General features: G+C 42.8%; 2 protein-coding genes across 2 annotated transcripts; one reads left to right on the top strand and one right to left on the bottom strand.

Annotated features, from left to right (window-relative positions):
- The first annotated feature begins 306 nt into the window (after positions 1-306).
- LOC147860243 (40S ribosomal protein S27) lies at positions 307-14,081 on the top strand. Its single transcript, XM_087324284.1, has 2 exons — positions 307-610; positions 10,536-14,081. Exons 1-2 carry the CDS (start codon positions 424-426, stop codon positions 13,772-13,774), a joined length of 3,426 nt encoding a protein of 1,141 aa, XP_087180410.1. The 5' UTR covers positions 307-423; the 3' UTR covers positions 13,775-14,081.
- LOC147860244 (uncharacterized) lies at positions 9,011-9,722 on the bottom strand. The gene is made up of 2 exons (XM_087324286.1): positions 9,600-9,722; positions 9,011-9,565 (listed from the first exon to the last, which is right to left on the bottom strand). Exons 1-2 carry the CDS (start codon positions 9,720-9,722, stop codon positions 9,302-9,304), a joined length of 387 nt encoding a protein of 128 aa, XP_087180412.1. The 3' UTR covers positions 9,011-9,301.
- Positions 14,082-21,844: the final 7,763 nt, after the last annotated feature.

Below are 21,844 nucleotides of genomic sequence, written 5' to 3'. Positions count from 1 at the left end.
TGGAAAGAAATGGGTCAAGTCCACTTCTTCTACTTGGAAAATGGCATATGTGTCCCATACCACCCAATATGTTTGGCCGAAGAGTGGTGTACCGTGTGGCCGGGATTAGATATGTATGTAATTTGGTTTGTGGTGCCGCCTGGATGGACACCGGTCTCAGCGAGTAGAGAATCAGCCCGCCAAATCACCTCTTTCTTTCTCTCTTCTTCTTCTTCTTCTTCTTCTTCTTCTTTAAGAGGTGGCGTGGCGGCCCGAACGAAGAATCGAATTTTTGCGTCTTTACAACCTGCTGCTGCGACGGGCACCCTTTGCTTTTGGCTTCTTCACACAGTCCGCACGTACCCTTACCTACCTACCTACTGAACGCCGCTCCTCAGATTCAAGCTCTTGGATTTGGATTTGGATTTGGATTTGGCTCTGGCGATGGCCATGGCCATGGCCATCGCCTCCAGCAGCTGGGTTGTCTCTCACGGCTCCCTGGATTCCTGCGTAACCCTCGTCTTTCTCGATCCCCTCACTCACGAGCCATTGGACATCCCTCCCTCCTCTCGTACAATGGAGAAGCTCATCTTGGTTCCTCCTCCGGATCCCGTGCCTTGTGAAATCACAGGTTAGGTTTCTCCCCTTTCGCAATAATAGGTCAGTTTTCTTTTATGTTCGTTCCTTTACTTATAGGTTCTGTTTTTGTGGATTATCGCCTCTATGTCCTCGAGGCTCATGAACCATATAGATGATCTAATATAGTTTGATGTAGTAAATGTGCGAAAATGATCTAATTCTGCTGTAAAATATTCAAGAGTGCTTTAGTTCCATGGATATGCGAAAGAATGATCTGATTCTATGAAGTAAACGTGATAAAGAGTCTATTTATATGTCCTAGACGTCCAAAGGTAATCTATTTGTATGAACTAGGTGTGCAAAGATGGTCCGTAATTCTACAATAGTCTGGTTCTTTAAGTGGTATTACACTAGTGATCTAGTTGTATGTGCTGGAATGCACATAAACGATTTGGTTGTATAGCGCAGAGATGATCTATTTAGTTCTATGTGTTAGATGTGCTAAGATGATGTAGCTCTATGTTGTAGAAAAAAATTATCGAGCTCTATGTAGTAGATGTACAAAAATGGTCTAGTTCTCTGTAGTTGTGTAAAATTGTCAAGTTCTATTGTATGGAAATATTTAATTGTGTTGTATATCTGCAATAGGGATCTGCTTCTCCATAGTAAATTCGCAAGACATTATCTGATTCTATGTAGTTGATGTACAAGAATAATCTAGTTCCATGTAGTTGATGTGCAAGAACGATCTGATTCTATGTTGTGAATGTGTGGAAATGTTTTGACTCTAGGTAGTGGATGCACAAGAATGATGCCATTCTATATAGCAGATGCATCTTGTTCGATGTAGTATATGTGCGAAAATCATCTAGACCTATGTAGCAGATACAAAACAATGATTCAATTCTATGTACTATATGTGTGAATGTGGTCTATTGCTATATAGGTCCGTGGAAATGAGGCAGTTCTATGGATATGCAGAAATTCTCTACTTCCATGTAGCAGCTGTTTAAAAATGATGTATTTCTGTGTAGATGTGGAGACATGAACTAATTCTACATCATGTGGAAAATCATTTTACTTATTGTAGTATTTTGTATGGATTATGTTTTTGTAGAATCTGTTTTTTATGCAATTCTATTGATTGCCTCAAAAGACAAACATGAAAGGAAATACTGGAATCCAAATTATTTCATATGATGTTAAATCTTGTATTGCCTTTTGTTTTCTGGGGTGTTTTTGCATGCTTTTGGATTTGATTCATATGAATGGTCTAGCCCTCTGAAGTAGGTAGATGATATAAATGATCGAGTTCTATGCAGATGTTGCAAATTATTGCGTGGTTGTATGTAGAATTGAGATTTACAGAACACTTATGATTTCGGTTCTTCTAGAACATTGTTTTGTGTTTTATATTGTCATGTTCATTTTGTATGAATCATCTACACATCGACATACAAAACATAAGAAATAAAATGCCAATGTTCTCTACATAAAACTAGATGATTCGTATGAAATGAATGCAACAACATAATACAGAAAACAATGTTCTAGAAGAAATATCATAATATTAAAAGTTTCCTTTGTGGTTGAAAAGATTCATGACAATCCAAGCAGCATCGTCTAATGAGCAAGTTGCCGGAATTATTCTCAGCCTCTTTGTGATACAATTTCTGTTCTTCCGAACACACATGATATGAATACATTTGTTGGCATGCTTCAAGACAAGGCTACAATGACGAACAAGAGATTCTTTTGCTGTTGTGGGTTCTTGTGATTGCACAAAAGTGCAGAGTAAGGAAGTTGCATGAGTGAAGAGCCCGTTTTGACATTAAGTTCAACTTCCATTGCCAATTTCATGTCCGGAAGAACATGAGCTTTTGCTGTAGTGGGTTCTTGTGGTTGCACAATACTGCATAGTGTTATGAAAGGATGTCCCTCCTTATGGGAGAAGAGCCGATTCGGCTAAGGGTTGGCTAGGTAAAATGGAAGCCGGTTAAGGCTAAGAGCCAACCGTGTATGAGAGCCGGCATGGAAGACGGCCATTTGGCCATGTGTAATAGCCAGCGTGAGAGCCAGCTATCCGTCTAAGAGCTGAATGCTGCTGGAAGCCAGCTAAGGCTAAGTGTCGATTCAGCTAGGGACAAATATGTAAATAAATAAATAATAAATAAACAAATAAACAAATAAATAAATGTATGCATAAACCCAATATATGATTTGATTGTGTAGAACTGTATAGAAGAACAGGGGAATAAAAACGAATTGAGAACAAAAGATGAAGTGAGAGCGCGAACGGTGTTGTGTAGGTCGAGCTCGTCTGTGTGCTGACCCGTGAATCCGATCCTACCAGATTGACGGCTTTGCATCGACCAAGTTCTGTTGCTCTTAGCTCTTTGTTGTTTCACTTAGTTTGACATCTACTGAGAGAGACGAAGATCTTACTGAGGCTAGGGCCTTGAGTTCTTGTACACTCTAATAGTGAAATTGTTCTGGAGTCAGTGGGCTCCAATGGTTTTCCCAATTAGGTTTTCCACGTTAAAATCGTCTGTGTATGTAATTTCTATTTTGGTTGTTGTTTGTCATCCTTGTTTGCTAGTCGGTTGAGTTCAAACCCATAGTTCACATGAAAATGGTATCAGAGCAAGGTTGAAATATGGATGAATCCCTTGGCGGGATTTTCAAGTTGACTGGCCCTAACTACTCAATTTGGAAGTCCAAGATGAGCGACATGCTATTGTGTGAGGATCTGTGGTTGCCTGTACAATATGGCACGGACAGACCTGGCAAAATGGCGGGATGTTCAATCTTAGGGAAGCCATGCATCTAAAATCAGCCGTATACATAAGATGTTTTATAGATATGAGTCTATATAACAACTTCAATGATGAGACCCAAGCTGATGTTCTGTGGAAGAAGATAGGGAGTATGTTTGAGACGAAAAATGCCTTGAACAGAGTCTTCGTCTTTAGGAAGATTGTGAGGCTGAGTATCAGGATGGCTCTAGCATGGCTGAGCACCTAAATGCATTCCAAGGGCTGATAAACCAAATTGTATCTCTAGAAATACCTCTAGCAGATGAGGTATTAGCCTTATTGCTGTTAGGCTCTCTCCTAGATAGTTGGCAGACCCATGTGGTGACCCTAGGTAATTCAGCACAAAGGAAACAACTAACATTGGACATGCTAAAGTCGAGTCTTCTTAATGAAGAAGCACGATGGAAAGAGAGAGTCCCGCTCTGAGCATAAGCCCCTAGTCACAGAAAGTGAACTCAGCAGAAGTAGGGGTAGACAGAATGTTCACCAAAAACTTGTGTGTCTCTACTCTCATCTCTACTACAGTCCTGTTTGAACATCATCCCTCAATACTGCACCCTCAAACATCCCTCTTTACCTTTAACTGGTATCAGAGCCAAATTTCTTTCCTCTGCTTTGGTGCTGTTTTTTTTTGGGATTCAGAATCAGCATAAAACTCTTCAGTTTTCGTTTCAATCCATTCAGACCCTTCCCTATCTGTATTCTCCTCAAATTTTGAAGAAATCTGCCATAAATCTTGGGAGCAATGGCCTCCACTTCAGCTGAAGTAAAAAATCTCTTCGAAATCAAGAGTTTTGATGCAAAAGGTTTCGAATTGTGGAAAGAACGTATGCTAGGATCCTCTTTCTGAGAGATTGTGAAGATGCTCTTGTGGAAAAGAAACCAGAGAGCATGGAAAAGGATGCTTAGAACACTTTGAATAAGAAAGCCATTACATATATTAAAATGGCTGTTTCTGATGAGATTCTTGTAGATATAAAGGGCTTGATTACTGCCCGTCAAGTCTGGGAGAAACTTAAGACAACTTACGAGAATACTACTCTTGTGAATCAGGTGCATTTGATGAGAAAACTTGTCAGTATGAGGCTTGATGAGTCGAAAGGTGCAACAGAGCATCTATCGTTATTCACAAGTACTCTCTCCCAACTACAAGATTCAGGATTACCAGCTTTTGATGACAAGCTCAAAACTATCTTCTTACTTTTGACTTGATTCCCACTTCTCCGATGCTGAACTTCATGAGTATACATCTGGTTCTCTGACCGACATTAAAAGAACACATAGGTCACAACGGCCTCTTCACTCATGCAACTTTGCCTTATTGTGCACTGTTGTGCAATCACAAGAACCCACAACAGCAAAAGAGGCCCTTGTTCTTCCGAAGTGGAAAGCAACAATGGAAGTTGAACTTAATTTCATTGAGCGGAATCATACATGGGAGCTGGTCCCTCAACCTCAACATAGGCAAGTCATTGGATTGAAATGGATTTTCAAGACCAAGTACCACGTTGATGGTACTTTGGATAAGCATAAGGCACATCTAGTTGCAAAAGGCTCTTTCACACATTATCTCAATAGGCATGCCAACTTTAATAAAATGATGTACGCAAACCCCAAAACCCTAGATTGAAACCTATGAGATCTCTCTGCTTCTCTTAGGTTGAGTGTTCTCTCTTTCCCTCCTTGTCACTCACCTGCACCTGGTTTGTCTAGTCTCACAACATCCTTTCAGGATATGGTTGAGAGAAATATCCAATCGGCCGTGGATAGAGCAATATGTTTTGCCAACAGGAGGCATACTCTTAAATCTTTTGATGTTGGAGATGGTGCACTTTCTGGCTTCTCCCTGTATTGTTAGCTGTTGGGTTCTTGCTTTGAATCCCAAAAACCTACACCACTTTAGGGTTGTAAGAGTAGTTTTAGACAGAGGGACAAAACCTCCTAAAGAGGGAAAAAATGCCCCTGTAGTCCTAAGTGTGTTCACACACATCATTGTCGTAAGTGTGTTCACACATTACTGTCCTAAATGTGTTCACACACATCACTGTCCTAAGTGTGTTCACACACATCACTACCAAAATATGTCAACAAATCCCCCTTGGGAGTGATGTAGTGAACAAGGAGCTGACACTCATGGTTAAACAAGTGCCAAGCTATGTGGATAGAGATGAATCCACAAATGGGATTAGGCCTAAAGCTTTGCGGAAAGCTTCAAACTTCTCCCTAGGCAGAGCCTTTGTGAAGAGGTCTGCAATGTTCTCCTGTGTGGGCACATAAGACAAACTGATCTCTCCAGCGGAGAACCTTTCCTTGACATAGTGATAATGCACCCCAATGTGCTTAGTGCGAGCATGGAACACAGGGTTCCTCGCGATTGCCATTGCGCTTTGACTGTCAGTGAAGATGGTGGTGGCAGAAGATTGACCAACACCCAAATCAGCTAAAAGGTGTCTGAGCCACACACACTCAACTGTAGCTGTGAAAGCTGCCCTATACTCAGCCTCACAACTAGAAGTGGCCACAATAGGCTGCTTCTTGCTCAACCAAGATATGCATGAGCTACCAAGCATGAAGCAAAAACCACTTGTGGACACACGAGTGTCATAACAACCAGCCCAATCAGAGTCAGAAAAAGCATGCAGATCTGGCGGTAGTGATCCCCCCTTGGGATAAAACAACCCAAGTGACTGGGTACCACTCAAGTAGCGAAAGATGTGCTTAACTCTTGGGCAATGCATAAACCTGCTCATCTGAGAGACAACAAACTGAATGTCAGGTTGGGTTATGCATAAGTAAATCAAGCATCCAATTGCCTGCTGATAGAGAACAGCATCAAATGCATCTCCAGCATCATGAAGGCTCAAATGTAAACCTGTCTCCATGGGAGTGGCAATAGGTTTACAGTCTTCAAGGCCAAAACGCTGTAATAATGTGTCAATGTATTTCGATTGACACAAAGCTATTCTACCATCAACTTGCATGAATTGAATGCCCAAATAATGATGCAAATGCCCCAAATCTGACATCTCAAAGGAGGCATGCAAATCAGCCTTAAAGTCAGCAATATGCTTCTCATTGGGACCAGTGAGAAACATATCATCGACATACACAACCATGATCAGAAATACATCATCAGCACGCTTACCATATAAGGTGCTTTCAGTTGGACTATTCTCAAACCCAAATGCAATCAAATAGGCATTTATCTTTTCATACCAAGAACGTGGTGCTTGCTTCAAGCCATATAATGCCTTTCGCAACTTGCACACTTTGTGTTAATGCCCTTTTTGCACAAAACCATGGGGCTGGGATACATACACTTCCTCATGAAGATCACCATTTAAAAATGCTGTTTTAATGTCCAACTGATGTACATTCCAACCACGATGAACTGCAATTGCACAGATGCTATGAACAATAGTCATATGGCAGGTGGAAGCAAAGGTCTCATCAAAACCAATGCCTTTTTCTTGGGCATAAACGTTTGCAACAAGCCTAGCCTTGTACCTGTCAATTGTTCCATCAGGTTTACGCTTTAGCTTATATACCCACTTAGTGCCAATAGCCTTCTTGCTAGGAGGCAAGTCACATAAAGACCATGTACCAGTCTTCATAATAGCCTCATATTCTGATTGCATAGCAGCCATCCAATTTTCTGAATTTTGTGCTTCATCAAAAGAAACAGCCTCACTCTCATTGCAAAGACTAGAGGCAGCCATTGCATAACAATCTGATGCAAAAGAAGCACTATGATAACTTGAACGAGTAAGGTATGGCAAAGGAAAATCCAATTTACTGTCTTGCAAAGTCTGCAACAGCCATCTAGGCACAGTCTTTGCCTCCTCTATGTCAGCCCTCTCATTAATAAGTGCATCATGTAAGTCTGCATCAGAAATAGAATGATCTGCATCAGAAATGGAATGATCTGCATCATTATGAGTAGCTTCCAAAGGCTGAGAAGGTGCCTCAAGTGGGTCAACACTTAATTGTCCACTTGTAAACAGAGGCAGCAAAGTGTCATACACATCTTTGGAGCTAATTGATGTCTCCTTTGTACATGAAAGAAGTGGCTGAATTGCATCCTCCACAAAAATAACATCACGGCTAACCAAAATGCGTTTAGATTGTGGATGATATAGACGATAGCCTTTACTTTCAGAACTATATCCTACAAAAATACATTTCACTGCTTTATCATCCAATTTTTTGCGTTGTTGTTTAGGCACTAATGCATATGCCAAACAACCAAAAACACGTAGATGAGCAACAGATGGCTTTTGGCCATGCCAAGCTTCATATGGAGTGATAGAGTGGAGTGGTTTAGTGGGACACCTGTTAAGTACATATGCTGCACACATGACAGCCTCAAGCCAGAAACTATGTGGTAAGGCTTGACTTTTGACCATACACCTCGCCATTTCCATGAGTGACCTGTTCTTTCTTTCAACAACTCCATTTTGTTGAGGTGTATACGACACTGTACACTGATGTTTTATCCCACGTTCAGCCAAAAATGCATTAAACTCAGAAGACATATACTCCCCCCCTCGATCAGAACGGAGGGTGCCCATTTTACATGATGACAAATTCTCAGCCAAAACTAGGAATTGTTTGAAGCACAGAAACACTTTGGACTTTGCCTTCAATGGATATACCCATGCATGCCTAGAAAAGTCATCAATGAAAGTCACAAAATAAAGATAGTTCCCAAGAGAATGTGTCTACATAGGACCACAGACATCGCTATGAACAAGTTGCAATTTCTGCGTAGCTTGAATTGAACCATCTTTTGGAAAGGATGAATGGTGCATTTTGCCTAAAATGCAGCCTTCACAAACATGCTTCCGAGGTGCCTCAAGTTTGGGCAAGGAGGACACCATTTCAGATTTTTGCAATAGCCTGAGAATCTTGTATTGCACAGGCTGAATCATTTATAGATCTTTCATAATCTATGAGCTTATACAGCCCACGACATAAAATGCCAGAAGCAATAATAGCATCCCCATTGGACAGATCATGAACTGTACACTTGTCATCAACAAATTTAACAACCAAGCCAACCTTGGCTAATGATGAAATTGACAACAGATTTTTCTTGAACCTTGGTACAAACAAAGCATCTGACAAGATGAAAGGACTACCATCAACAGTAGTCAAAATGATCTTACCAACACCCATAATTGGATAAGATGAGTTGTTGGCGCATGTGACAGTATTCCCTGTAGGGGCAGGCTCCAATGAAGTGAAGAAATTGCGCTGCAAGGTAATATGTTTGGTTGCCCCACTGTCGAAGTACCAAACATCTGCTTGTACAACAAACATACATTGGTCAAGTGAAGATGGGTCAAAACTACAAACAGTAGTAAATGCACATTCTTCATTCTGCACAAGATTTGCAGATGCTGTTTTTGGTGCAGAAACTTTTGCAACAACGAGTCCTGCCTCCTTTTTCTTTGCCTCTTTTGCAACCATTTTGGACAGTTCTTTATAATATGATTAATTCCTTTACAATATTTGCAAAATAGTTTTTTTTTCTGCTCTTGTTTTTTTTCATTCACTTGTGAATTATTAGCAAATCTTTGCTTGCTAGCAGAAGAGTTCCATTTACTTTTGCCCTTCTAACTAGCTAGGAAAGCTTGATCTGCAACACGCATAGTAGACCTGTTTTGCCTAGACTGATCTTCCTGTAACAAAACAAAGACTAGCTCCTCGAATGATAAGGCATTGGGATTGCCTTTCATCATTAAACGAAGAGTAGTAGCAAAACTCTGGTATGAATCAGGAAGACCATTTAGAACAGTCTGCACAAGTGAACTATCTGATATCATTTCATCAGCAGAAATTAATTGTTCCTTTAAATCTTTGATTTTTGTAAGAAAACTGTCCATAGAATCACCTTCATTCATGTGCTCGCTCTCCAATTGTTTTCAGAGATAAGCAACACGAGCCTCATTTCTTGCTTGGTACAAAGTGGTAAGAGTATCCCAAGCATCCTTTGTTGTCTTACAAGAGTGAATATGGGGAATAATGGCATGTTTCATTGACAAAGCTATCAAAGCATGTGCTTGAGCATCTCTGCCATCCCAACGAAGTTGCTCTGTAGTTGGTAGAATAGTAACTATAGCATGGGCATGAGCAAGAGCAAGATGATCAACATCCTCAACAAAATTAGTACCATCAGCATTTGTGTTCTCAACAACAGGACATTTTTGCAGCCCCTTGAACCACATTCCACAACCCCTTTGCTACTAATGCATGGCGCATCATATAAGCCCAAAGAGGGTAATTTGTTCTATCCAGTTTATCCTCAACAACAAGCATTTGAAATACATCATTGTTCTCGGCCATGGCCGTGGACTGAACACGTTTTGATGTAAAAAACTGAACTGCTGAATGAATAAAAGGGAATAATGTACCTCTTTGACTTGAAAGATGAACAAGCGAAGAGAAAAGGGAAGCAAATATGATTTCTGAGGGTTGTAGGAATGTCTTGGAAGACTGAAGGAGGCTTTTTCTAGGATTGAATCGACTTGGAAGCAGAAAAAAAAACACAACTGAAACTGCGCAGAGAAAGAAAACACGCAGAAATTTGTTTTTTCAACAGCAGAAAAACGCCACCACAGATGGCACAGACGGACTGCATATGAGAGCCATTGTGGTGTTGCTCAAATGTTGCTTTGTAGCTCTGATACCACTGTTGGGTTCTTGATTTGAATCCCAAAAACCTACACCACTTTAGGGTTGTAAGAGTATTTTTAGATAGAGGGACAAAACCTCCTAAAGAGGGAAAAAATGCCCCTGTAGTCCTAAGTGTGTTCACACACGTCATTGTCCTAAGTGTGTTCACACATTATTGTCCTAAATGTGTTCACACACATCACTATCCTAAGTGTGTTCACACATCACTGTCCTAAGTGTGTTCACACACATCACTACCAAAATATGTCAACATTAGCACTAGTAAACTACCTAAACTATTTGCGTAGTATTGTGAGTAAGGATGTGCACATATGAGCTTGGGTATTGGTCAGGCAACCTTGGTAATTTTCTAGTCAAGGAGATGAAATAATTTAGCATTATGCTTCCATGATTTGATGATATGAGTACCGATTTTTTCTTTTGGAATTGCATTTACTTATTTGTACAAGCTTTTATATGCAGTTAAATTTCAGAGAAGATTGTGCCATGTTCAAAACTTCTATATCCTGAGTACAGCCAGAATCTGTGAACTTTATAGTCAAGCCAGTGTGGAAACAGATTCAGAATATATCTGTACTGTTAAAGGCTGGCTCCCTGAAGATGCAGAAGCTTTTCAGAGCTCAGAAACTGAAAGTCAAGTGTACATACATGAAGACAACAAAGCATGGTCTTCAAATGAAAAAACAGGAATCGATAACTGTGTAAACGTAGAAGATGACTTGGAAAGATTGGGCTCTAGCAGTGGTGAAGATAGTTGGCTAGAGCTTAAAATCAATGGATCTTTGAATAGCGAGACCAAATTTGAGGCTGAAACATCTTCTATCCATAATGGTACAGATAATCATGAATTATATTGCAGTATAAACCCTGTAGACTTGAAGAAAATTGGAGAAAATCATTCACCATGTGTGGAATGGAACATAAGTCTGAGCAGTAAACAACAAATGTATGAAGCGGAGCTAGAACTTGTTGAGCAAAGTGCATGGGAGACTATAACAATTCGTCTTCTATCCCTGCAAGATAGGTCACAGGTTGAAGTTGATCAGGTTGTAATCCTTGCTGTTTCAGGTCCTGAAATTCCCAAAATTGTTGCTTCAACTCAGTCAGCAGGAAAAGGGCCAAATTCTGAAATGCTGGCAATGTTCCTTCCAAGCATGCTTCAAATGGCCCAGAGAGTTTCAAAAGCCAGATTTTCTGTGGATCCCTTAAAATCTGGTGCAAGCAATCAGCTACCGGAGCAGGGGGTGAATATGTTGGAAAAATCAGTGGATTCTTCTTGTAAGGATGAAATAGGACAGGCAGGCCCACAATTAGATATTGAAAGTTATGCTGCTGAAGCACAAAATAAGGAATTATGCCAAAGCAAAGTAGAGGAGACAAAATTAAGGAATGCATGTGAACCTTCACAATCCAGTGTTCATGCTGTGGACAAGCATCACCATCAATCATATTCAAGTGATTGTGTGGATGAATCCTTGTCCAGAAACATGTTGCTTACTTTGGAGACTTTTTCTAAACGTTTTGATAGACTGGAGACATTATGTTTGCGCATGGAGTCATATTTACAGAGTGCTTTTGAGAAAATAGATCAGAGAATTACTCTCTTAGAAGCAAGGCAGGGGGAGGCATTCAAGAGGACATCTTCATTCGATTTATCTCTTTCTGGAGAAAGGCATGGAGAGTCGTCTCCAGATGTACAATTTGGCACCTATCATCAGAAAATAGCACACAAAAGTCCGGGTGAAGAACCATGCCCTAATTTAAACGTCGAGTCGGTAGTGTTGCCTGAATATAAGGATACGGGTTCAGTTCCATTAGCTGGACATGCCTCTGCATCAGTTTCAGCAGAAAGACATGGAGACCCTTTTGCAAATACATCTACCACTGATGGATATCATGAGCAAACACTATTGGCCAGACAAGCGGCAGAATCATGCCCTTCTTCTACTGTCAGGTCAGATATATTTCCTGGAGATGGGTTTAAGGATGATGGTTTGTTTACTTTTGCTGAGACCATAGAAAAGGGTAAAGGATCAAATTTATCCTCAGCTTCAGATGACTCTGCAAAGGAGGCTGCTTCTTATTCAACTAGTGTGCCAACTAAAAAACTTTATGGATCCTTGGATGATGCTTGGCTGACAGCACTGACAGCATTTACTTCATGTTACAGTCGAGATGACGAGGATTCGAACAACCTGACGTGCATAAGTAATGAGGGACAGTCCGATGGTACAGATGAATCAAGGATAAAACATTCTGAAATTGAAAACATTGATCATGCTAATGTGAACTGTACGATTGAGGTTGAATCTGAGGAATATGATATAGACTTGGAGGCGAAGTCTGATTATGATTCGAGCTGTCAATGTTCTTTTGATTTGGTGCAATTGAAGCAGTCTTCTGAGAATGAAAGTAATATATATGATGAAGTCGAATGGAAACAACCTTTGAAAAATTACAAGCTCATAGATTCTGGTTCCAGATCTGGAGGATCATTGAATGACTCTGTCTATGGTCTTACCGAAACTCAGGTTTCCAATAAACATATGAGACAAGAAAGGACAGATAGTAAATTGGAATATAGAGCTGGAAATTTAGTTTTCAGCTCATTAAGTGGTGACATCTCTCTGCACACCTATAATAAATTACGAGCATTTGGCTCTGTGGGCTGTAGCAGTGTAGGAGATATCCAGTTTTGCAGCAGTCAAGTGAAAAATGGCCCCTCTTTGCTTAATCAGAGTTCTGTAGATATTGAAACTATTGATGATTATGCTATTGAAAGTGGAAAAGATAGTGAAATCATACCATCTGGAGATACAGATCCAAATGATCTACACTGGCTTGTCAATGATATTGATGACATGTCAAGCTGTATTCAACTCAATGCTTCATGTGAAGAAACAAGCGATATGAACATTTGCAATGATAAGAATGTTTTGATCTGCCAGAGACAGTTCTCTTGTCCGGCTGAATTTGAACCAGATAGAACCCCATTTATAATAGGTACCTCACATTCTTGTTCCGTTTCTCGGATATCTAGTTCTCAGCCTGGATCTGCAATTGAGGAATCTACCATCATTCCCTACCTTCTTGGAGAACACTCATTAAGCAACATTGGAGATGAACACGTTTTTCAGGATGTTATTGACAACTGTACAAAAGAGACCAATCAGTGCGAGAAGAGTCTAAAGAATACACAAAGCAGTGATGACTTCGATGCTGATACAGGAAGTTGTGGAAACATGGAATTTCTAGTTAAAGTACATAACCTTATTGATGATAGGATGGTAAATTGTGATGCTATTGCTGATTTGTCTTTTGAATCTACAAGCAGCAGATTGATGATTGACATTGATAGCAATGATATTGTCAACTTGCTACTACACAAATCCCTTCTGGCTGAAGCTGAATTGGGTGTATCTCCTGAAGTGCTAAATCACAATTCTGGTGATGTTCACTGGTTCAGCGTTGAGACTGCATTTGAAGCAGAGAGAGCCTTGATTGATCTAGAGAAGTCCAATACAAATGAAACGTGCAATGTTTTAATTGATCTGTTGGAATCTGACTCCAATAACGACTCCTTAGAAGGGTTTTCTGAGAGGGCGGTTAAAGAAGAGCATCACTCTTTGTCTCGTTCAGTGGAAGAACTGAATCGAGGATACACCACAGTTTTTCCTGGATTTGAGAATCTACTGACGTGATTCCCTTGCTGAAAACTTCTTATGGAAAGTGCTACTACAAAATTTGTATATATTGTAAATTTTCAATATGTTCTCATGCTTAAACAAGAATTTCGTCCTTTTTCTTATCTTGTGGCCTGTATGACTGCTCATCTAACAGATATACTTAAAACTTAAAACTGCCAACAGAATAAAGAGTTCAAACTTTGTACACATGGAGATAACTAAAGCATGAGATAAGATTTGTATGGAATTGTGGTTGAAATTGTACAAGGAATCCATGTTAAGTAACTGTCATTCTGATGGTATTGAAGTTTTAACGTTATGGGACAGTGATGGGAATGTGTTGCTAGGCTTGCCTATTGTTCACATATACGTCAGTAAAGATTTGTGTTAGTAGTTGGTAGTCTTTGGCCATTTTTAAAGGTGGACACTTACGATTTCCTCAAAAATTGAAATAAAGGTAGGCACTTATTGACTCTTATGCATAAAGATGGGCTCTGATTTCCAATAGGTTGGAACGCAAAATGTGTTAAATTAAATGTAGATGGTGATTTTAGTGTGCATCTATGGTTTAGTAGCTAACAGGTGTTACTGTAGTAACATGATACTAGGTGCAATGCTTTGGATGTGATAGTTTTGACAATATGGAGATCAATATGGAAATCCCCAATCTCCAGTTTAATGTTCCTACATGATGTATAGAGATCTTTTTTTGCTCTTGTCACGACTTGAATATTGTAATTTGTAACTATGATCCATATCTAGGAACCAACAATAGTTTGGTCGGTGTAAATGGTTTAGGAGTTTCCAAGCTTGAACCAAACCGATTCCTAAACTGGTTTGGGAATTGCTCAGGCCCAAACTTGTTGAGGTCTAGATTGTTTGAAATTGATGCAATTTTCAGGCATTTCACAAGATCAAATCACTTGCATCAGTGCATTGGGAGCATGTACTAATATAATAGCCATTATTGATACAAGAATTCATGAGCTACAATCAAAACTCAATTTGATATTGTATTGATTAGTGTTGACACCCAAACGTTAAACCCTAAACCCTAAACCCTATTTATAACACAAACCTATGACAAAGAGAAGATCTTACATTAGTCGATGTCACTATGTACATGAACGTCTCCGTTCCTATCAACAATTTGCTCGCACGGTATAGCGACTTTTTGGACATATTTGAGAAGAGAAATGCAGATTGGTTACTGGCTCATCACCCCTACGATTGCCCAATCGAACTCCAAGTTAGCGAGCATTGACCATTTGGTCCTATTTATGGGATATCCGAACCCGAACTTGAGGCTCTCCTTACATATCTAGATGACAACCTCACGAAGGGCTTCATTCAACCCTCCAAATCATAGGCCGGGGCCCCAATCTTATTTGTCAAGAAGAAGGACGACTCATTATGCCTATGTGTGGATTATTGGGGTCTCAACAAAGTTATGGTGCGTAATCGTTATCCCTTGCCCTTAATTCCAACGCTCCTCGATTGACTCTGAACATGGCGTATCTTCTCCAAAATCGACTTCGGGGAGCCTACAATTTGGTGCGCATCAGGCCTTGGGATGAGTGGAAAACAACCTTTCGGACGCGCTATGGGCATTTCGAGTACAAGGTGATGCCATTCGGTCTCACCAACACCCTGATAGTCTTCCAACACATGATGAACGGTATATTTCGAGAGCATCTTGATCTCTTCGTGGTAATCTACCTTGACGGCATCCTAGTTTTTTCTTCCAACTTCAAGGAGCCCACACATGCCCGGTTGGTTCTAACCAAACTTTGGGAATATGGGCTTTACGCCAAAAGTGAGAAATGTGAATTCAATCAGACCTTTGTCGAATTCTTGGTTTACGTGATCTCACCCACCAGGATCACAATTGACAAGCGCAAGGTAGAGGCAATCACCGATTGGTCTCTCCCGATTCGGTTGAACGAGGTACAATCATTTCTTGGTTTCGCAAATTTCTATCGACGATTTATTGACGGGTTTTCTTCCCTAGTGCAACTTCTCATCCAACTTACTGGAATAGATACTCCATTGCTTTGGACCCTTGCGACACATAATGCTTTTGATGCCCTCAAAGCAACTTTTCTCTCAGCCCCAGTGTTGGTCCACCCTGACGTTACAAGACCCTTCCAGGTTGAAAATGATGCCTCCAACTTTGCTATTGACGCGGTCTTGTCCCAACCAAATGACGATGGCACACTACATCCAATCGCCTTCTACTCCCGGAAGTTTATAGCCCCGAAAATCAATTATCCGGTCTACAACAAGGAGCTTGTAGTTATCATCGCTGCCTTCGCCGAATGGCGACCCTATCTGGCTAAGGCCCAAAATGGTTATCTTTTCTCGTCTACTATGACTTCAAAATCTTGTTTTGACCCGATGTTCAACATGGGAAAGTGGATGCCCTGTCTCGGTGACCAGATTTTGAACTACGTCCAGGTGACGATGCATATTCTCAACAATCACATTGTTTGTTGCGGCCTGATCAACTCTAGATGTTTGTAACCTACATGCTGCATGATGATTCCTTGCTCAACGAGATCACCCAAGCAACCATGTTAGACCCATTCGCCATCGACATTATGGCGCACATCAATGACCCATCCCAAGAAATTCAAAGCTCAGATCTTAGTCACTTTACAACTTGGGATAGGCTAATATATCGTACCGACTGGAGCATGTTGCACCCGAATACTATAAAACTACCACGATGATCCTCTTGTCGGCCACTTTGGGGTTGCGAAAACACTAGAGTTGCTATCTTAGGGGTTTTGGTCACCCCAACGTTGGAAATTGGTATTAGAGTTTGAATGGAAACTCCTCAATAGGAAGGCAGTGGCCACCATCAGACAATGCGTAGATGTCAGTGTCCTTCAACATGTGGTGCATGACACAAATACCTACGAGATGTGGTAGAAGTTGTCAGGGTTGTATGAGAGGAAGAATTCCCTGAACAAGACATATTTGATGAGAAAGATCGTACGATTGAAGTACAGGGATGAAGAGAGCATAGTGGAACACATCAACACATTCATGGGGCTAGTGAATCAACTTGTAGTAGTCAAGTTTCCCCTGGATGATGCTATGCAGGTTCTACTATGATGTGTACCCTGCAAGACAACTAGGAGAATTTGATGGTGACTCTCAGCACCTCGCGTCAAGAAGAAAACTTGTCTCTACAAGTGGTGAAGACAAATATCTTGAATGAGGAGACAAGAAGGAAGGACAAGGGTGTCCTGTCTTAGATGGAGTCAAATGTGGCTCAACATACCGACAGAGGAAGGAACATACAGAGAAGTACACAAAGAAGAGATAAGTCTCAATCCTAGTCCAAGTCTAGAGGAAAGCAAACATGCTTCTAATGTAGGAAACCTGGACACTTCCAGAAGAACTGTCGACACCTTAAGAAGGACAAAGGTGCCTCAAAGGACATCGAACCCAGAAAGATTTCTGAGGAGAAGGGCACATCAACCGTAGCTACAAGTGAAGAGGAGATCTTGTTCATTTGTGCGCAGGCAAGCACAAATCTTGCAAGTGAAGAGTGTACCTAGGTAATCGACTCGGGTGCATCCTTTCATATAACTCCCTTGAGAGAGTGTTTCTCGACTTACACAGTCGGAGACCATGGCTATGTAAAGATGGAAGATAACGGGGAATGCAAGATAGTCGGCGTCAGAAATGTATGTCTGACAACATCGACTAATACTGAAGGATGTTTGAAATGTGCCAAATATAAGATTGAATCTGATATCAACGAGAAGGATGGACAACGAATGTTACAATGGTAGCTTTCGAAACGACAAGTGGAATTGGGTTAGAAGTTGAAGGCTGTTCGAACCGACAACGATGGTGAATATAGAGGGCAGTTCGAAGAATACTGCAAGGCCCAAGGTATTCAAATCGAATACACAATACCGAAGAGCCTTGAGTTGAACGAGTTTGCAAAGAGGATGAATCAAACTGTTATGGAAAGAGTAAGGAGCATGCTGATGCATGCTAAGTTGCCAAAATCGTACTGGGTTGAGGCGATGCATACAATTGTTTATCTGATCTGACAGGAACTCAAGCGCTCCTTATGCACAACGCTCGGCCACAACCAAGCTTAGAATCATACACAGAAAACGGGAAATAAAACACGACACGAAGAAGAAACGAGTGCACAGGATGTTTACGTGGAAAACCCAAAGAGGGAAAAACCACGGCAACCCACAGGCTGCAAACTATCACTATGCTAGAATGTACAACAATGAGTTCACGGAGGCAATGACCTCGTGCTCACGATCCTCACCACAGGCGGCGGTTACAACAGAGGCAACAACCTCTTTCTCTCTCTCTCTCTCTCTCTCTGTACACTGTTACGCGCTCACTCTATTCTTGCACCAACAAGAATGACAACAACTACTAAAAGTTTGCCCTAAGTCATATTTATACTAATATGACTTTTCGGCTATTTACAAATATAGCCACGATGGACTCTCAGAAACATATTTACAAATATGTCTCTTCATCCGGAGAGCATTCCTCACCGGGCCTGCATCATCCGGATCTTGCCGGGTACTCCTCATCCGGTCCTTCACCGGGTCTGTACCATCCGGCTCTCCGTAGCCGGGTACTCCTCATCCGGTTCTTCACCGGGTTTGTACCATCCGGCTCTCCGTAGCTGGGTACTCCTCATCCGGTTCTCACCGGGTCTGCACCATCCGGCTCTCCGTAGCTAGGTAGTCCTCATCCGGTTCTTCACTGGGTCTGTACCATCCGGCCCTTCGTAGCCGGGTACTCGTCATCTGGTTTCGGCCTCGGCCGAGTTTGTTCATCAGCACTGTTCTTCTCCCTTCCCATCTGAAGGGACCTGTCTCCCAATAAACTCCCCCTTCACTCCGGCATGGGGTGTCTTACCAGTCCGATCCTCTTCCGGCATGCATCCAGCTTGTCGGGTATCAACACTTTGGTCAGCATATCTGACCCGTTCTCGGCCGTGTGGATCTTCGTCAGTGCGAGCTCCTGGTCATCTACTCTTTCCCGGATCCAGTGATACCTTCGCTAGATATGCTTCATCTGGGAATGGTAGGCCGCATTCTTAGCAAGATGGATGGCACTTTGACTATCGCAATAGAGTCTGTATGCATCTTGCCGGATACCGAGCTCTCCGATGAAGTCCTTCATCCATAATATTTCCTTGCCGGCTTCCACGGCTGCCATGTACTCCGCCTCCGTGGTTGACAATGCAACCATCTTCTGCAGCCTCGACTGCCGCGAAACAGCTCCCCATGCATATGTCATTACATACCCAGATGTAGACCGACTGGTATCCACATCAGTCGACATGTCCGAATCGGTGAAACCGTCAAGTTGAGGTTTTCCGGAGCCGAATCGGAGACACATATTTGAAGTGCCCTTCAAATACCGGAGTATCCATTTGACCGCGTTCCAATGCTCCTTGCTGGGACTGCTCATAAACCGGCTCACCACTCCAACTGCGTATCCTATATCCGGTCGGGTACAGACCATTGCGTACATCAAGCTCCCGACGGCAGAGGCATATGGAATCTTCATCATATCCGCCTTCTCTGCTTTCGTCTTTGGGCTTTGCTTACCGGATAGCCTGCAGTTTGCCGGAAGTGTCGATCCGACCGGTTTCGCATATGACATGTTGAACTGTTGAAGCACCTTTGTCACGTACTTCTCCTGTGACAACCATAATTGCTTCTTTGACCGGTTCCAGATAATATGCATCCCCAACATCTGTCTTGCCGAACCCAAGTCTTTCATTGAGAAGGTCCAGTTGAGAGCCTTCTTCAGCATCCGTATTTTGACTTGATCCCGTCCGACGATCAACATGTCATCCACGTACAGAAGGAGTATCAGGAAGTCATCTCCTTCGAACTTCTTCACAAACACGCAGTGATCGGCCTGTGTCTTGTGGTACCCTTGATCGGTCATGAAGGAATCGAACTTCCGGTACCATTGCCGGGGGGCTTGCTTCAACCCGTAGAGGCTCTTCTTCAACCGGCATACCAGGTGCTCCTTCCCTTTCTCCACGAATCCTTCCGGTTGCTGCATGTAGATCTCCTCTTTGAGGTCGCCATGAAGGAATGCCGTCTTCACGTCCAACTGTTCTACCTCGAGGTCCATGCTTGCCGATATACTCAGCATCGTCCGGATGGAGGTCATCTTTACTACCGGGGCAAATATCTCGTCAAAGTCCACGCCCTTTTTCTGCTGGAACCCCTTCACCACGATCCTGGCTTTGTATCTCGGGGGGTTGCCGGCATCTCCCGGTTTCAACTTGTACACCCACTTATTTCGGAGTGCCCGCTTTCCTTTCGGCAACTCCACCAATTCGTACGTATGGTTCTCATGCAGGGAATCCATCTCATCCTGCATGACACTTAACCATTTTCGGCTGTGGGTGTCATCCTTCGCTTCTTCGAAGCTTTCAGGCTCCCGGAAATCTCCGGGGTGCCCTTCTCTCTCTGAGAGGATATCTCCGTCTTCGGGCTTCGGTAACCGGCTCCTCCATTTGCTCTTCATCCGAATCTGTTTCGGGGTCTTGGCCGGTTCCAGTTTCAGCTTCCTCTACTTCTTCTTCTGCCGGTCCGGTATCCTCACCGTAACCGGCTGGTTCCTCGAGTGCTAACCGGTCTCTTGCCGGTTGGGTCTGCTCATCGTAGAGTCGATCCTTACTGGTCGACTCGGAGTTCATTATCTTCTTCTCCGACTCCCAGTCGGTGAGCGTCTTGTCCTCCATGAAGATAATATCTCGACTCCGGAATACCTTCTTGTCGACCGGGTCCCACACTCGGTAGCCGAACTCATCGTCGCCGTAACCGAGGAATATGCATGGCCAGGTCTTTGTATCTAACTTTCCTCTCCGGTCCTTAGCTACATGCACGTACGCGAGACACCCGAATACCTTCAGATGCCGGTAGGACACTTCCTTACCGGTCCAGACTCTCTGTGGCGTGTCTCCGTCCAAGGGTACTGAGGGTGATCTGTTTATCACGTATGTCGCTGTCGACAGTGCCTCAACCCAAAACTTCTTGGGTAGTTTTGCATGCGCTAGCATACTCTGGACCCTCTCCATTATGGTCCGGTTCATCCTCTCAGCCAGCCCGTTTAGTTCCGGCGTCTTCGGCACGGTAAATTCGAGCCGGATTCCCTTCGAGCGGTAGTACTCCTCGAACTGCCCCCGATATTCTCCTCCGTTATCTGCTTGAACCGCCTTCAGCTTCCGACCGGTTTCTCTTTCCACTCTCGCGTGGAGCTCTTTGAAGACGGATAGCACCTGATCCTTCGTCTTCAACGGTGTGGCCCACAGCTTCCGGCTGTGGTCATCTATGAACGTCACGAAGTACTGCGCTCCGGCATGTGACTTCGTGTCTACTTGACACACATCCGTATGCACCAACTCCAGTGGTGTATTACGTCTCATCGGTGGCCTTGGTCGGAAGGAGGTCGGGTTTTGCTTACCGGCCAGACAATCAGTGCACTTCTCCAAGTGCACATTCTTCACTGGAATGAGGTTGTCGTCTGCAAGCCTCTTCATCCCCTTCTCGCTCATATGACACAACCTTTTGTGCCACAGCTCACCGGTAGTGTCGGATGCCACGTTCACTTCTTCCGGACATAACCGGGCATTCATCAGGTATAGCGTGTTGACCTTCTGGGCCTGAGCCACAATCAGGCTCCCTTTGTTGAAGTTCATGACACCGTTCCGGGTGCTACCCGTGTAGCCTTCATCATCTAGCCGATCGGCTGATATCGGGTTCAGACGAACCTCCGGAACGTGTCAGACATCCTTCAATAGCAACTTGCATCCGGTTGGTGTTGTCAGCCACACGTCTCCTATGCCGACAATTCGGCATGTTCCTTCATTCCCCATCCGGACACAGCCGTGATCACCGGTTGAGTAGGATGAGAAGCATTTCCGGTCCGGGGTAAGGTGGAATGACGCTCCGGAGTCGACTACCCAGGTCATCTCGTCGCTGGCAAGGTTTATCTCACTCTCCTCGGTGATGAGCATCAACGCTTCTTCACTTGCTGTGATTGCCGTCGTCCCCTTCCGGT

This window comes from Azolla caroliniana, unplaced genomic scaffold, assembly GCF_043228905.1.
Source record: "Azolla caroliniana isolate FFs.n. ecotype wild unplaced genomic scaffold, voAzoCaro1.0.p SCAF_9, whole genome shotgun sequence".
NCBI classification, from domain to species: Eukaryota; Viridiplantae; Streptophyta; class Polypodiopsida; order Salviniales; family Salviniaceae; genus Azolla; species Azolla caroliniana.
This window is presented reverse-complemented; position numbering and strand designations above follow the sequence as displayed.

Coding starts and splice junctions, on each gene's coding strand:
- LOC147860243 (XM_087324284.1), top strand. CDS start 424: ATGGCCATGGCCATGGCCATCGCCTCCAGCAGCTGGGTTGTCTCTCAC. Junction 611..10,535: donor CGTGCCTTGTGAAATCACAG/GTTAGGTTTCTC, acceptor TTTTATATGCAG/TTAAATTTCAGAGAAGATTG.
- LOC147860244 (XM_087324286.1), bottom strand. CDS start 9,722: ATGGCCGAGAACAATGATGTATTTCAAATGCTTGTTGTTGAGGATAAA. Junction 9,566..9,599: donor CAAAGGGGTTGTGGAATGTG/GTTCAAGGGGCT, acceptor CCTGTTGTTGAG/AACACAAATGCTGATGGTAC.